Below are 13,940 nucleotides of genomic sequence, written 5' to 3' on the forward strand. Positions count from 1 at the left end.
TCAGTGGGCTGAATGGGGCAGTGTAGACCACCACAGACTGATTTACCCATGAAGGAGTGAACCTCTGTGAAGCCCACAGATCATTCCAGAAGGCGATGCCCTGTGAGTGATCTCCCCCTGTGTCTAGACCCTCTGCTGCGAATACCAATGTGCAATAGGGCAAACGGGGGAGGGACTCCCGGGGACCAAGAGGAGACTCACAGTATCCTCAACAGCCTCTTCAACATGCAGCCAGAGAAGTTTGTTTACACGGTGCTCACTGAGTTAAGACAAACCTTGCTGAGAGCGTGCGCGTTTCAGAACGCTGAATTGCTGCTTTTGGTTATAATAACATATTATGAGCTCTCAGCCTCTCCCAAACTTTACATAAGGCAGTGTGTGTGCTGTGTCTGTGTGTGAGAGAGAGAAACCCTATGCATGTTATAAAGGTTGGGGTTTGCTCTCCTTTGATGTGTCTCATTCAAGTGGATGCGGTTAACTGCCATCCCTAACGTGCATCAATGGAATTTGACAACCTGTTTATTGGTCATCTGAGACATATGACTTCCACATGGTCCAGTCAGGACCAATGGCACAACTCAGCCGCATTTGAAACGGCTTACAACACGCTCTCTGTAGGCAGACATGAAGCGAGAACAAAATCACCCTGTGACAATCTAGTGTCCAGCATGACATGTCACTTTATAGTCTTGAGTTTCTGCATTGAAAATGCCCATACACATAAACACAGATACACAGAACAATACTTCCTTTGTGACTGAAAGTAGCAGTCAGTCAGTCAGTTACCGGCCTCTTCCTGGTGTGTGGAAGCATCCTGACCCTTACACATTTTTCATAAATGAATCACCTTCTTTGACGGTCTGACCTGGGTAAACAAACATAGAGGCGGTGCCGGCAAGGGAGAGGGGTGGAGGAGAAGGGGGAGGAGGTGGGTTGGGAGGACAGCTGGTTTTCCTTCAGCCTGTACTACAGACAGAGTGCTGAGGCTTATTCCGGCTGCCCTCTCTTCCTGGACGAGTGGAGCAGAGGGGGAAGGGATAGGGGTCTGAGGGGGTTTGGGGGTTGTGTCTGCTACTCAGGCCCCCAAGGGAAAAGGGTGCCACACACGGACCCTGCAAACGGAGGCGACTGCTGCCAGACAGCACTCAATGTGACTCTGACAGTCAGCGGTAGATATGCCGTCTGGATGTCTACACTACACTGTCTGTCTGTCTGTCTGTCTGCTGGACATACACACTAGTCTAGTGAACTCTCTATTGCTCTCTCTCCCCCCTCTCTCCATCTCTCTCTCTCTCTCGTTCTCACCCTCTCCCCCCCTCTCAATTCAACTATCTCCTATCCCACTCTCTCTTCCCTCCTCTCTCTTTACCTCCCTCCCTCCCTCCCTCCCTCAATTCACCCCCCCCCCCCTCCCACTCTCTCCAGACTTCCCATATGTATGTGATTTAAGCTCAGGCTCTGGGGAGAGGCAGGTCCACTGAGAGAGGCGTAGGGGGGAGTCGAAGAGAGAGGGAGGAGGGAGAGGAGGAAGTACACACAGTTTACAGGACTTGGGGCTGGGCTGGCGCAGGCACCGCATCTGGAGGTCGGACCAGTGGAAAAGTGAAACCAACGGGTGCAGTGGAGCGAGGGAGAGAGCTGCCTGTGTCCCAGAGAGACTTCCCGACAGACGGGACAGGGAGAGACAGAGAGGGAGCAGTGCCCCACTGGACTTACACACAGACATGTCTGCTACTAGAGCTCTGCCATGCCTCTGCCTTCTTTTCTCCATCATCCTCTCAGGGATCGTCTGCCCAGCGGCTCCCAACGGTTTAGATTTGGAACAGCGTTCGGTGGTAAAAGTAAGACCAGACTTTTAGTTTTTTCCTCTGCTTGGCTGGTACAGGATGCATAGCAGGCTTCCAGTGCCTTATCGCAGCTAAATATAGAGGGCCTGTTGTTGTTACAAACTTTTTTTTTTTTTTTTTGTGGAAAGAGTCCTGTCCTTTGGACTGTGTCATGTCAAAGACTTGTGCTGAATGCCTCTGTAGCTAAACCCTAGCGGGTTTATATTTGAGAGCCACTGTAAGACAGACAGGTTTGTGAGTTAGTCATTGTGCTTCGTAGACATTTGTGAAGTGCTGGGGTGGTTTGGGTGTGAGAGGATCTTGCTGTGTGGATCTATATCTCTATGGCCGCACTCTGGCCACTCAGTGCTGCCTCTCAACCCTCTCTTTTTTCTGCCTGGGGTCGGGCTGTTAGCGGAGGAGCTCCAGCCGAGATCTCGATGAGGGCCGTGCCATTCTCCACTGGCACCCGCTGGCCCCCCGATAGGGCCCTAATGGAAACCAGCTGCCAAGTGTTGAGCAACACACATAGAGGGAACACAGCGGGTAGAAAGAGTATGAGAAACAATACGTGACATGCTGCTGATGTATTTATAGTGGGTAGACTGGGTACAGGCTGGTATTTCCTGTTTGTGGGGCCAAATGGGACCCCTATAATGGGCCTCGAGTTTAAAGATGCCTTCTTCTATCTCAGGGGGACACAGGCAAAACAATGTGTCCAGAGCTAGACTAATGTAAGAACAATGAGTTTAATAGCTAGATTTGTGTGGCGGAGGGGCAGGAAGCAGACCCCCCATAGTGTTCCAATTGAGAATTGACGATCTTCCGCCTCTTGTGAAATGTGAAGATTGTTTACTTGTTCTGTGAGCATTCAAATACCATTGTCCCATGAGGAGAATGAGGCCTCTCCACTGCAGACATATCGTCTCTGCTCTGTTTTTGGATTATGATGAAATTCACATGACCTAACCAGGCCCTTTTCCCCCCAGTGTCTTCCGAGGAGTTTACCACTAAACCAGGGACTGAAGCCTTCACCAGGGCCAAAGTCAATAAGCTATCTGCCCCTTATTGGTGAGCAGTGGAATCAGGGAGGCATATGGTTTGTTGTTCCCATTGCAAAGAGAGCGAGATTTCACAGCCTCAGGCCTGAAGAGATGTAGATTTTGGACTGGATTCCTGTTTGAAGCCCATTCTTGTTTTTTTGTTGTTGCCTGAGCTAAAAACCCACTGTATTTATTCAGCGCTGTCCCAGAGGCAGAGATAGAGGCAGACTCATGGTCAATCTTGTGAATCTAATAACATAGGCCTACTACAGCACTTCTGAACACATGATATGAACAGCTAGTGATAAACACATACCATTTAACAGTGTTCAGTCCTGTTAGAAGTGGAGCCCCAGTGACATAGTCTTTGGAACATGCTGCTGCATATGAAACACAGAGAGGCTATACCGCGTGGTGAATGTCATCTTTGTTCTCTACGGTAGTGGGCACACAGAGGAGAAGTTCCGAAATTGCTCACATACCGAGGACATTCACAGTGGACCAGAGGGCTACAGATGTCCATTATTTCAATGTTCATGCCATTTAGGAGCAGATTAGAGCATTCACCATGCTGTGAATTCTTATTGAGGGGTTCATGTTCAGTATCTCAGGATTACTCCCTATGCCCAGGGGAAATATCACCCAAAGTTTGGGCTTGGTTTTTGAATGATAGGGGATTCGAAACCAAATTACATTTTAATGAAAGCATTAATACGAACAGGAAATAATGTAATTAGATATGACGTGGTGTAAAGGCTACTGGGTTGTATACACACTTGAGTCCTAAATGGCACACTATTCCCTACATATTGCACTACTTTTGACCAGAACCCTACTGTATTGGCCTTGGTGGTCAAAAGTAGTACACTATGTAGGGAATCGGTTGCCATTTGGACACAGCCTATCCCACACTAAACCATCTGCTGATTCTGCTCCATCTTTCCCAGGAACCTCTTGTCCCACGGGTCTGGTTGTGGATGCATCGTCCAGCTGTTTGACCCGTCACAGGATGTCACACAGCTAATCATTCTAAATCCAGTCATTAGCAATGAAGGGTCATTCTTCAGCACTGTCAGCCACCGCTAAAACCGGTGGACTAACATTCTGTGGTGGACTTAGAACCCTTGTCCAATGACCTCATCTGTGATATGGATCTCTAGACTGCTTATCGTCCCAGTGCACAGTCAGATCATTTTACATCATGTCTGGTCTAGGTTCTTCTTCTCTGCTAATTATTCAATCAAAAGTTCAATAAAAAAAAGTGTGTCATCAATTGTAATGCAAACATACTGTATGTGTGCGTGCATAAGGTCAGTAGAATTGATTGAACTATAACCAGGACATCCTATAACATCGTAACAATGTGATGTATAAGTCTGTTCTTATTTAGTTTGTGTACTATCGGTCAGGAAAGACACTGGAAGGAAGGGGCTACAGGGAAAAATCTGCCCCGGTCATGAAAGCACTGCTGTTCACAGGATGTTCCACATTAGTTCACTGGAGAGGCATTTCTCTGTCTCACGGCCTGCTCATGAATAAATCAAGGGGAAAATATGCATCACAACTGGGAGCATACAGTATCTCTGCAATGTATGATGTATTTGTCCCAGCCACTCTGTATGGAGCAAGGGGGGAGGCAAACTTGGCATTCTTTACAGTAGGCCAACATGAACAGAGTGGTATTGTACGATCACTGTGCTCTTTGAATGGGGTGACTGAAGATCAAAGTGATGTGTGTGTGTGGGGGGGGGGGGGGTTACTGAACTCTGACATCACACTACAGCAGGAAACCACCTCGAAGTGGATTTACATGTACCAGACGTGGGATGACTAAAAGTACTGTCTCATAAATTCCGTGTCGGCCGTGCGAGTGAGAAACTCTAGAGGTGTCGGAGCCGGGACTGTCGTTCCCACATCCCTGCACTTTAGTCCACAGCACTACCGGTGGCAGAAAAAGTGGCAGAGTGAATTTGGCACAAATGTTTTGGTGTAACTGACATTCTGTAAATATATAACAGAGCAGTATCGAGTACGTCATACTTTTTCCCCCCAGGTCATGTACTGTGCTTAACTTCCACATCTTACAGTAGCTGAATAAGAGAGCATCTTCTCCCACGAAGGAATGTGAGTGTGTTTGATGAGAGATGTTGTGGAAAACAGTGGAACGTTGTATCCCATTGATGACAGACCAACCTAAGCCAGGCTGGCCAAAACGATTCCAGGTGCTCTACTTTCTGAAATTGCTGTTGAATGATAGAGTGCCTCGTTAGCAACTTGGCATTAACGTCAGGAACCCAGCTGCTCTCTGGTCAATGTGTTTCTACTTCTGCAGCCATTAAACTGGTTCATTTTAGACAGATCAGGTTCAGGGGCAAATTTGTACTTGTGGGAAACTGGGGTTGTACTCTGTTTACAAACATCTCCCTCATGTTCCCTCTCTTAGGTGTGTGCAAGAGGATATTTCCTCAGTAACCAGAACAAATGCCTACCATGTAACTGCAAAGGCCATTCAGAAACCTGTGAGGAGATCACTGGTATTTGTATAGTAAGTCTTTTCCCATGTATTACCTCCTCTTGATTAATCATAATACTATTATATCAGTAATATATTTCAACTAGATTACACTCTTTAGGGTAGAGTTTATATATATATATATAATATCACTCCATCAAGGGAAATATAGTATTCTTTCTCACAAAGATATCTACATATATTTTAGGTTGATGAGTATCCCTGGAAATAATCAGAATTCATGTAAACATTGCAGTTTTGAAAATGTAGCTTGTCCAAAAAAAAGTGGTTTCTTGGCACAATTTACTCCGGGCATGGGGTTAGTTGAGCCGAGGGATAGGGTAACTTAAACCGCCTACAACTTCCTGTACTGAAATAAATATTACCCCTACCTTTTAAAAACCATGTTTATCTTTATTTCCCAAACACATTTCAACACAATCACAATCATTTTGGTATTTTAATCATTTTAAGCAACTTTTTACACCGGCTTAGCAGCAAACAAACACTTTGTACTTTTTTTTAACACTTTTAACATAGGCTAGGCTCTGTTGTTACCGCATATCCCAGTGATAATGCCTTGCATTACGCCTGGGAAGAAAACACTTCCATTTGCTCAACCATTGGCTCAACTTACCCCAAGGCAAACATTTAGACTATATTAGCTCACACAGCCACAAGGATGCACTTTCATGCTAGGTTTAGGACCTTAAATGAAGCTTATGGAGACCCCAACTGATGTATAGAACAATCTTAAAATGATCTACTTTGGTTTAGATACAAGCGTCATGAAACCTCTAACACAAATACATTTCTTTGACTTATTTACCACTTTTATATGTGTTTCTTTCCCCTTCACAGGCTCCATTAAAGGATAGGCTCTTCCTAAATATTTGGTCAAATTATGAATTTTGTGTATGGTTTCCTAGAAACAAGGGTAGCTCAACTTACCCCACTCTCCCCTACCATACAGTCATGTCAGGACCACACCACTGGGAATTTCTGTGAGATCTGTGAAGACGGATACATGCCTGACGTCAACACATACGGACGTCACTCCTGCCGGCCGTGCGCCTGTCCCCTCTCGATCCCCTCCAACAAGTAAGCCACAGCGCATGTACCTCCAGACCCTACTGTTGTGTCGGCCCTGCAGGGAGAAACCTCCCGCTGGGCAACTGGTTGAATCAACGTTGTTCCCACTTCATAAAAAAAAAATATATATATATTTATATACACAAAACTGATGACGTTGAATCAGCGTGAAAAAAAAACGGATTGAATTTGCCAAAAGTCATCAGTGTAAAGGAATTTCGTCTTCCTCTCACCCAAGTTGTCATCGAAATCCAATGACATGGTGCCATTTTGTGTTGATTTCATGTTTAATTCACGTTAGTTGACGACTCAACCAAATGTAAATCAGAACTAGATGTCAAAATTACGTCTGTGCCCAGTGGGCTGTGTGTTGGCGGGCAGAGCTCACTGACTGACATTCTTTCCCCTGTGTGTCTGGCCAGCTTTGCAGAGCACTGTGACAGAAGCAGTAACATCCTACGGTGCAAGTGCCAAGAGGGCTATGCTGGACATTACTGTGAGAGGTCAGTGCTGACAGGGACTTGGCTTGGCCACAACCATTAGTTACTGCAACTCCACCATGGGAGCAATTACACTCATAACATTAAATCAGCTCAAATAGCCACAAATGAAAATCTTGCATTTTCCCCTATTTCTACATGTTGAATATGGGCCAATTTTTCTGAACCTGAAAGGAAAATATTTGGAAATACTTACAAATAATGATGTTTCAGTATAAGTGATAAGACACCCTAAGTCAAACAATTATTGGCAATCACCTTGCGTCTTCCTCACCCAGATGTGCTCCAGGTTTCTCTGGCAACCCCATGATGATTGGTGACTCCTGTAAGAGGTGCGACTGTAACGGTAACTCGGACCCCAACCACATCTTCAATGAGTGCCACAACGTGACCGGCTTCTGTCAGAACTGCTGGGGGGACACGTCTGGAGCCAACTGTGAACGGTGTGCCCCGGGTTTCTACGGTGATGCCATCAGTGCCAAGAACTGCAGAGGTGCGTGCCAACTTGGCAAGAGTACTATTAAACATGACTAACCCTAAGGCCCTTGCTCCACGAATACAGGTCAGCCCTACTGTCAATGAAGACTATCCATGGAAAAACATAGAGAACAAAACAGATATTTATACGTCTGAAGATGATACCCACTTGTCTGGAGGGTGAAGATGTGTTCATGAGCAGTAAAATGCTTTATGTTGCATTTGAACCCTGCTTTTACCTTGCTCTTTGTCTTAAAAGGCTTGCTATGGCGTTGTCTTCAGGTAGAGCTCTGACAATTCCCCCCTGTGTTGCTCATAATGGGTGTTATAGACATACGCCAATTACAAAGCTCTATGTGAAACAAAGTCCATTTTGTGTGTTTACATAGTTTGGCGTGTGTGTATGTACATGTATTGTCCTCCGCAAGGGCAAAAATAACCTTTTCCATTGTGACCATGTCACGCTTCTGTGACCCGCGCTGTATTACCTATGTGTGTGTCCTGTGTTACAGCGTGTGAGTGCAGCAAGTGCGGGACAGGATCGTGTGACGACAGGACCGGGACGTGTCACTGTAAGCCTGGCGTCACCGGCCGACTCTGTGACCGATGTGAGGTGAGTCACTCAGGGGCCTTTTCAATGTGAGCCGTACGACCATGTGGACACACATTCACACTGTTGGACAGTCTGCCCTGATAACTAAGCAAAGCAGGTGGAGAAGAGAGCAGACAAAATTGTTTAGGCTACTGTGAATACACCTGTATATAGTTAACAACAGCATGAACAACAACAGCAAGCAAAACTAACTATAAGGCTTGTGTCTATAATGTGCTTTAGGAGGGTCACACAGGTTTCAACGGTTGCCAGGGCTGCCGGAGGTGTGACTGTGGGGCTGCCGGTCTCCGGCCTACTTGTCATCCTCTGACCCACAGCTGCCAGTGCCAACCAGGGGCCGGAGGCCGATACTGCGAGCGCTGCCTCCCAGACCACTGGAACTACGGCCCCTCAGGGTGCCAGAGTAAGCCATGTGTGACCCTACTCCCATTTCAATCACCCACATGCAGGAAATCCTGGAATCAAAAGCTAGTGTCTGTCACTCTCTCTCTCTGTGTTTCACACACTCAAGAACATAAACCACCCAGACCAGTTTGGTCAAACATTCGGAACCGAAATTGTTTTCCCCAGAGTTTTTACTGCAGCTAGCTAGTTAGTCCACTGTTCTCACACCCACTCATACATGATGTCAGGCAGGCATCTGCTGCAATCTGCAACCCCGGGGCCAGCTGTACACATTTGTACACAATCACATGGACAAACTGCAGCTAGCATCCAACTTTCCTCTGACATCACCGCCCAGCCCCAATTAATCTGGCCAGCTGCCAAAATCATCCCACAGCCACAGTATAGAGAACCAGGGAACTAAATTCAAGTTTTATTTGTCACGTGTGCAAGTACAGTGAAATGCTTAAAGCTGCTATTGTAACTTTTGGGCAACCCAACCAAATTCACGTAGAAATGTGAGTTGTAGAACTGTCATTCTCATTGAAAGCAAGTCTAAGAAGCGGTAGATCTATTGCGCTATTTCTATGCTGCCCATTCTTAACTTTCGGTTTTGCGTCTTTTACTTTAGGTTTTGTACACCAGCTTCAAACAGCTGAAAATACAATATTTTGGGCTATTGATAAGGTATTCCACAGTGGTTTAGATGGCACAATGATTCTCTACACTATGCATAGATTGTTTTGTCACATAAACAGAAATGAGTCCGAACTTTTAGAATTTTAGCATCCAGGCAATAGCGGAGCGATTTTGGCATGTTGCACCTTTCGCTTGCAAGCCCTACCCAACAGCACAGTATTCAAAAGTATCAATTATAAGAAAATACAAAACATGAGCAATAAGAACTAAGAGAGGAAGCTATATACAGTACACGGTCAGAGCCAGTACCAAACCACTCAGCACGTGCAGCAGCACTCCTTCCCAGCCATAATACTCACCATGGGTTCCATCATATTTTTGGTACCCAGACTGACTCTCACGTGTCCGGCTGATAAAGCATTCGACTTGATGAAGGGAACTCCACATGTAATCAACTGTAGCTATATATGAGGTGCATGTGTATGTCTGTTTCTTCCATCCAGAATGTGACTGTGCTAGCGGGCACTGTGACATGCACACTGGGGAGTGTTTGCCAGAAGCAGCCATGGTCAACCCCTGCAACATCAGTAAGAGGGCCTGGTTAGAAATTAAAAAAAAAGACATTTCAGTTCATCATTAAACAACTATTTATTTGTGTTGGAAAATGACATAGAAAATAATTTTGTCGTCATTTGGCTCCTCCCTCCTATCAGGTTGTGATGAGTGTATCTGGCACCTGACTGGTGACCTGAGGCTGTCCAATAAAACGCTGGACCAGGTGAAGGTCAGTGTGTTGAACATCTCCACTGGGGCTGCAGCCAATGACAGGCTCAAGTACTACAACTACACCGCCCACCGTCTGCAGGTAGAGTACAGCCTCTCTTTCTGCTCACGCTGATATAGTCGGGACTCAATCATGTTGATGCACACCTATATTATCAGTTCATTCTGATTTAAACAAGAGAAATAAGCAACTTCGGGAGTTTAACTATTACAAAGCCGCTGGATATTGGCAAATCTCACACACTAAACACCCAACCAACCACCCAACCAACTAACCAACCAATACACCAAACATTGTACAGTGCACATCACACAATTCTCTTCTCACAACCCTAACACGCATAGACTGTATTGTAATAGTATTGTGTAAGTGTATCTAACTTCTCCCGTTTTGTTTTCAGACTCAGTTTATGAACTGGAGAAATAAGTCATCTATGATGAGGACACAGACAGGGCAGCTGGAGGAGGCCAGTGCTGCTCTACTCTCAGACATGAACCATCTGGCAGAGACGGTAAGAGGACACCTTCATCGCTCATCTAACTCACTTGCACTCCTCTTCCTCCCTCTTCCACTGTTTACATTACGCTGGAGGTGAAATAAAGTCCACCTGCAGAAGTTTGTAGAGTTGCAAGCTTGATGTAGTTATTGCATGCTGGGAATATGGGGCAGATTACTAAACTTTTGACCAATTTTAATACACTAACAAGTGAATTTGCCCAAAAAATGTATGACATCCTCAAATGGGGGGACTAGATACATGAAGTGCTTTCATTTCTAAACGGTAAAACAGATATGTATGAAAATACCCTCAAATATAAGGTGACATTCTGTACTGTCGCCAGAGAAAAAACATTTGACCTCAAATACAAAATCCTGGAGTATAGAGCCAGTGAGAATATTTTAGCTTCACTGTCCAAATAAATAAGTAGGGGAGTGTAGATCAGTTAGCTTATCTCTCAGAGCCATCACATCTATTTTATTGAGCTGTAGTGGTAGTGTCCGGACTGTGTGATTGATTTGTGTGTTCTTGTGGTGTTTGTCTTGACTATGTCATTGATCTGTCTGGTGTTTGTGGTGGGCCAGGAGAGTGTAGTGAAGTCCATGGGGGACCGAGTGGATGAAGACACACTACAAAGCGTCACTCTGGCTGACGAGCTGACCACTAACCTCACCACCCTCAACGTACTCCTTGAAGGTAATTTTAGGTCTGCTAAAGCTACACTGCTCTGTCTCTTTGAGTACTGTCCACCTCCCTTGTGATTATTATAGGCCTTTAGGTATGTTCTAAATGTTGATATGTGATTTCCAATAACTTTTGAATAACGCCTTGGCTTAAGATTGAAATCCAAATCCCCGTTGCTGTATTTCCTACAGTCATCCATTTATCAGCGTTTGAGTTTTCGAGGGGCGCTTCTGGTAACGAGGCCTCAGTCATATCCCAGCCTTCCTTCACCCTGTGCTCCCTGTTACGTTTGTGTCTCACAGAAATGATCAGTGACTGGGAGCTCTACAGTGTCCATCAGGACCTGGACCCAGAGGTCATCAGAAAGAAGACGGCCATGGCCGAGGGCATGGTGACATTGATGAAGAAACTGGACCTGTCCCCACGAGAGCCCACCGCCACCGATGAGTCCACGGAGGCCCACGACCGTGAGGAAAACACGTGCTTGTGCACACACACACACATTTTTTGATGGTTTGTTACAAAAGGCTGCGTTTGGGGTCCCATTTGTGTGTCGTTCAGTCCTTAGAAACGTGCGTCAGCTGGAGAAGAAGCTGATCAGTACGGAAGGCCGCATGGCCCCGGTACAGGAGGTGCTCTCCCGCTTCACCAAAAAGCTCTCTGAGGCCCAGGAGATCCTCCAGAAGGCTGCCAACACTGTGCAGGAGACAGAGGACATGAACAAAGCCAACACCGTCAAATTCCAGAGGAGTGAGGTAACTTCCCACAACCCCCGGGGTCCGCTTGGCCCAAACCGTGCCGCCGGGAGCCACTCTCGTCCTGGCTCCCCAAATGTCTCTAGCTGACTCCCTGACTCCCAGCCTCCCTGACCCTCTGACTCTCTGACTGATTTCCTGACTCCCTGGCTCTCTGGTTTCCAGCTCTCTGTGTTCGTCCGCTTGGGTTTATTACTACAGTTCACTGTGAGAACGCCCTGCTAAAACGATAAGTGCAGCTCAAGCCTGCTCTGGGGGAGTGTGATGTTGTTGAGTTCTGCCTCAGTGCCGTCTACCTCTATCTCTTCTCTGAATGTTGTAGGAGTTCAGCTTGGCTTTATCACTGGGAAGCAACACTGTCCTGCTCCTGCCAAGGAATAGACCAGATATTTCTCTCCATCTGTATGGGGATTGTTGTTGTTCCCAAAGTCTGCCAGAGAACTCAATTACCCGTGGTATTTAGTAGTAGAGAACAGTAACACAGAAACAGCTGTTGGATTGGATTGTTAGGAGGCACAAACTGGGGGAGATACATTACTGCACCACACAATCATATCCCCATATAAAGAGGCTATGCCCCTTAGAGTTAAATACAGCTGCTTGACATTGAATTGGGTATCATGTGTACAGTCATTTTGTAAAGCTCCTTAACATTTCTTTAAGTCGTGGGGCGTGTCTGTTCTGTTTATAGATCCGAAATACAATACAACAGGCCTGTTGGTCCTATTCATTACGGTGTGAAAACCTGAGGGATTGGGATTCTTTGTAGCACACAGACTGGCCTGTTGTCATGCCCAAGTTGACATTATGGGCCCATTGTGGTTCAGGGCCTCTGCTGTAAACCAATGACATGAATGGTGCACTGTCCAAACAGGAGGCCTCCCATAATCTGGGGCTCTTCCTTCCCTAAGCAGATTGGTCAACACTAGTCGTAGCAACAGGAACAAAGCCAGGGTTACTCTGGGGGTAGGACAATGTTACTGTGCTATACTTATATCTTTGTCAACAAATATCTCTATCTTGCCTCTTTGGGGAAAAAACAAATTTTTCATCCTTTTCATTTCACGTTTAATATTATTGTTCCTATGATTTATGTGCTTTTGTGATAAGAGTGTTCATATGGGAGACATGCCTAACCTGTACTCACTACACATAATGTATAACCTGTCCATCGTATATCTCCTCCCACCAGCCTCCTCTGCTCTGTACTAAAACAAAGATATGACTGAACATCTCTCTCCCAGGCCAAGCAGCAGATACTGGTGGAGAACTACGAAGCTGTGAATGACACCTTACAGACAGCTGAAGACCTCGTCAAGGACACTGAGAATACTGTTGCTGAGATGGTTCTCCTGGTGCAGGTAAGGCCTGTTCTCTTTTTGTAAATACCACAGTCACCATTAACCTATGCCGGAAAGCTTTGTATTTTGGATGAGAATGAGATCACTGAATGAGATCACCTGTATTATACATGTAATTACGATGGATTGGATTGCTTCAGTGCATGTTTTGGACACAGTACCTTCAGAAAGTATTCATACCCCTTTACTTGTTCCACATTTTGTTGTGTTACAGCCTGAATTCAAAATGGATTAAATAGATGTTTTTTCCCTCACCCATCTATCCCATAATGACAAAGTGAAGACATGTTTAAAAAAATGTTTTGCAAATCTATTGAAAATTAAATGCAGAAATATCTCATTTTGGGGGCCTCCCGAGTGGCGCAGCGGTCTAAGGCACTACAGACCCGGGTTTGATCCCAGGCTGTGTCGCAGCCGGCTGTGACCCGGGAGACCCATGAGGCAGCGAACAATTGTCACAGCGTCGTCCAGGTTATGGGAGGGTTTGGCCAGCCGGTATGTCCTTGTCCCATTGTGCTCTAGCGACTCCTTATGGAGGGTCGGGCGCATGCAAGCTGACTTCGGTCGCCAGCGTGTTTCCTCCAACACGTTGGTGCGGCTGGCTTCCGGGTTAAGCAAGAAGTGTGTCAAGAAGCAGTGCGGCTTGGCGGGGCCGTGTTTCAGAGGATGCACGGCTCTCGACCTTCGCCTCTCCCGAGTCCGTACGGAAGTTGCAGTGATGGGACAAGACTGTAACTACCAATTGGATATCACAAAATTGGGGAGAAAAAG

The 13,940-nt window shown here is 46.0% G+C and overlaps 1 protein-coding gene across 1 annotated transcript in view; it reads left to right on the forward strand.

Annotated features, from left to right (window-relative positions):
* Positions 1-989: 989 nt before the first annotated feature.
* Positions 990-13,940, forward strand: part of LOC110522139 (laminin subunit alpha-4) — a 30,901-nt gene continuing 17,950 nt past the window's right edge. Inside the window, exons 1-14 of the mRNA XM_036975682.2 lie at positions 990-1,841; positions 5,313-5,414; positions 6,355-6,482; positions 6,896-6,976; positions 7,252-7,466; positions 7,963-8,063; positions 8,286-8,466; positions 9,590-9,673; positions 9,800-9,951; positions 10,271-10,381; positions 10,954-11,065; positions 11,356-11,520; positions 11,615-11,808; positions 13,053-13,169. Coding sequence (XP_036831577.2) covers positions 1,725-1,841; positions 5,313-5,414; positions 6,355-6,482; positions 6,896-6,976; positions 7,252-7,466; positions 7,963-8,063; positions 8,286-8,466; positions 9,590-9,673; positions 9,800-9,951; positions 10,271-10,381; positions 10,954-11,065; positions 11,356-11,520; positions 11,615-11,808; positions 13,053-13,169 — 1,860 coding nt within the window. The 5' untranslated portion in view covers positions 990-1,724. The remainder of the gene's footprint in view (positions 1,842-5,312; positions 5,415-6,354; positions 6,483-6,895; positions 6,977-7,251; positions 7,467-7,962; positions 8,064-8,285; positions 8,467-9,589; positions 9,674-9,799; positions 9,952-10,270; positions 10,382-10,953; positions 11,066-11,355; positions 11,521-11,614; positions 11,809-13,052; positions 13,170-13,940) is intronic.

Source organism: Oncorhynchus mykiss, chromosome 4 (assembly GCF_057628025.1).
Source record: "Oncorhynchus mykiss isolate SJ-2025 chromosome 4, ASM5762802v1, whole genome shotgun sequence".
Lineage (NCBI taxonomy): Eukaryota > Metazoa > Chordata > Actinopteri > Salmoniformes > Salmonidae > Oncorhynchus > Oncorhynchus mykiss.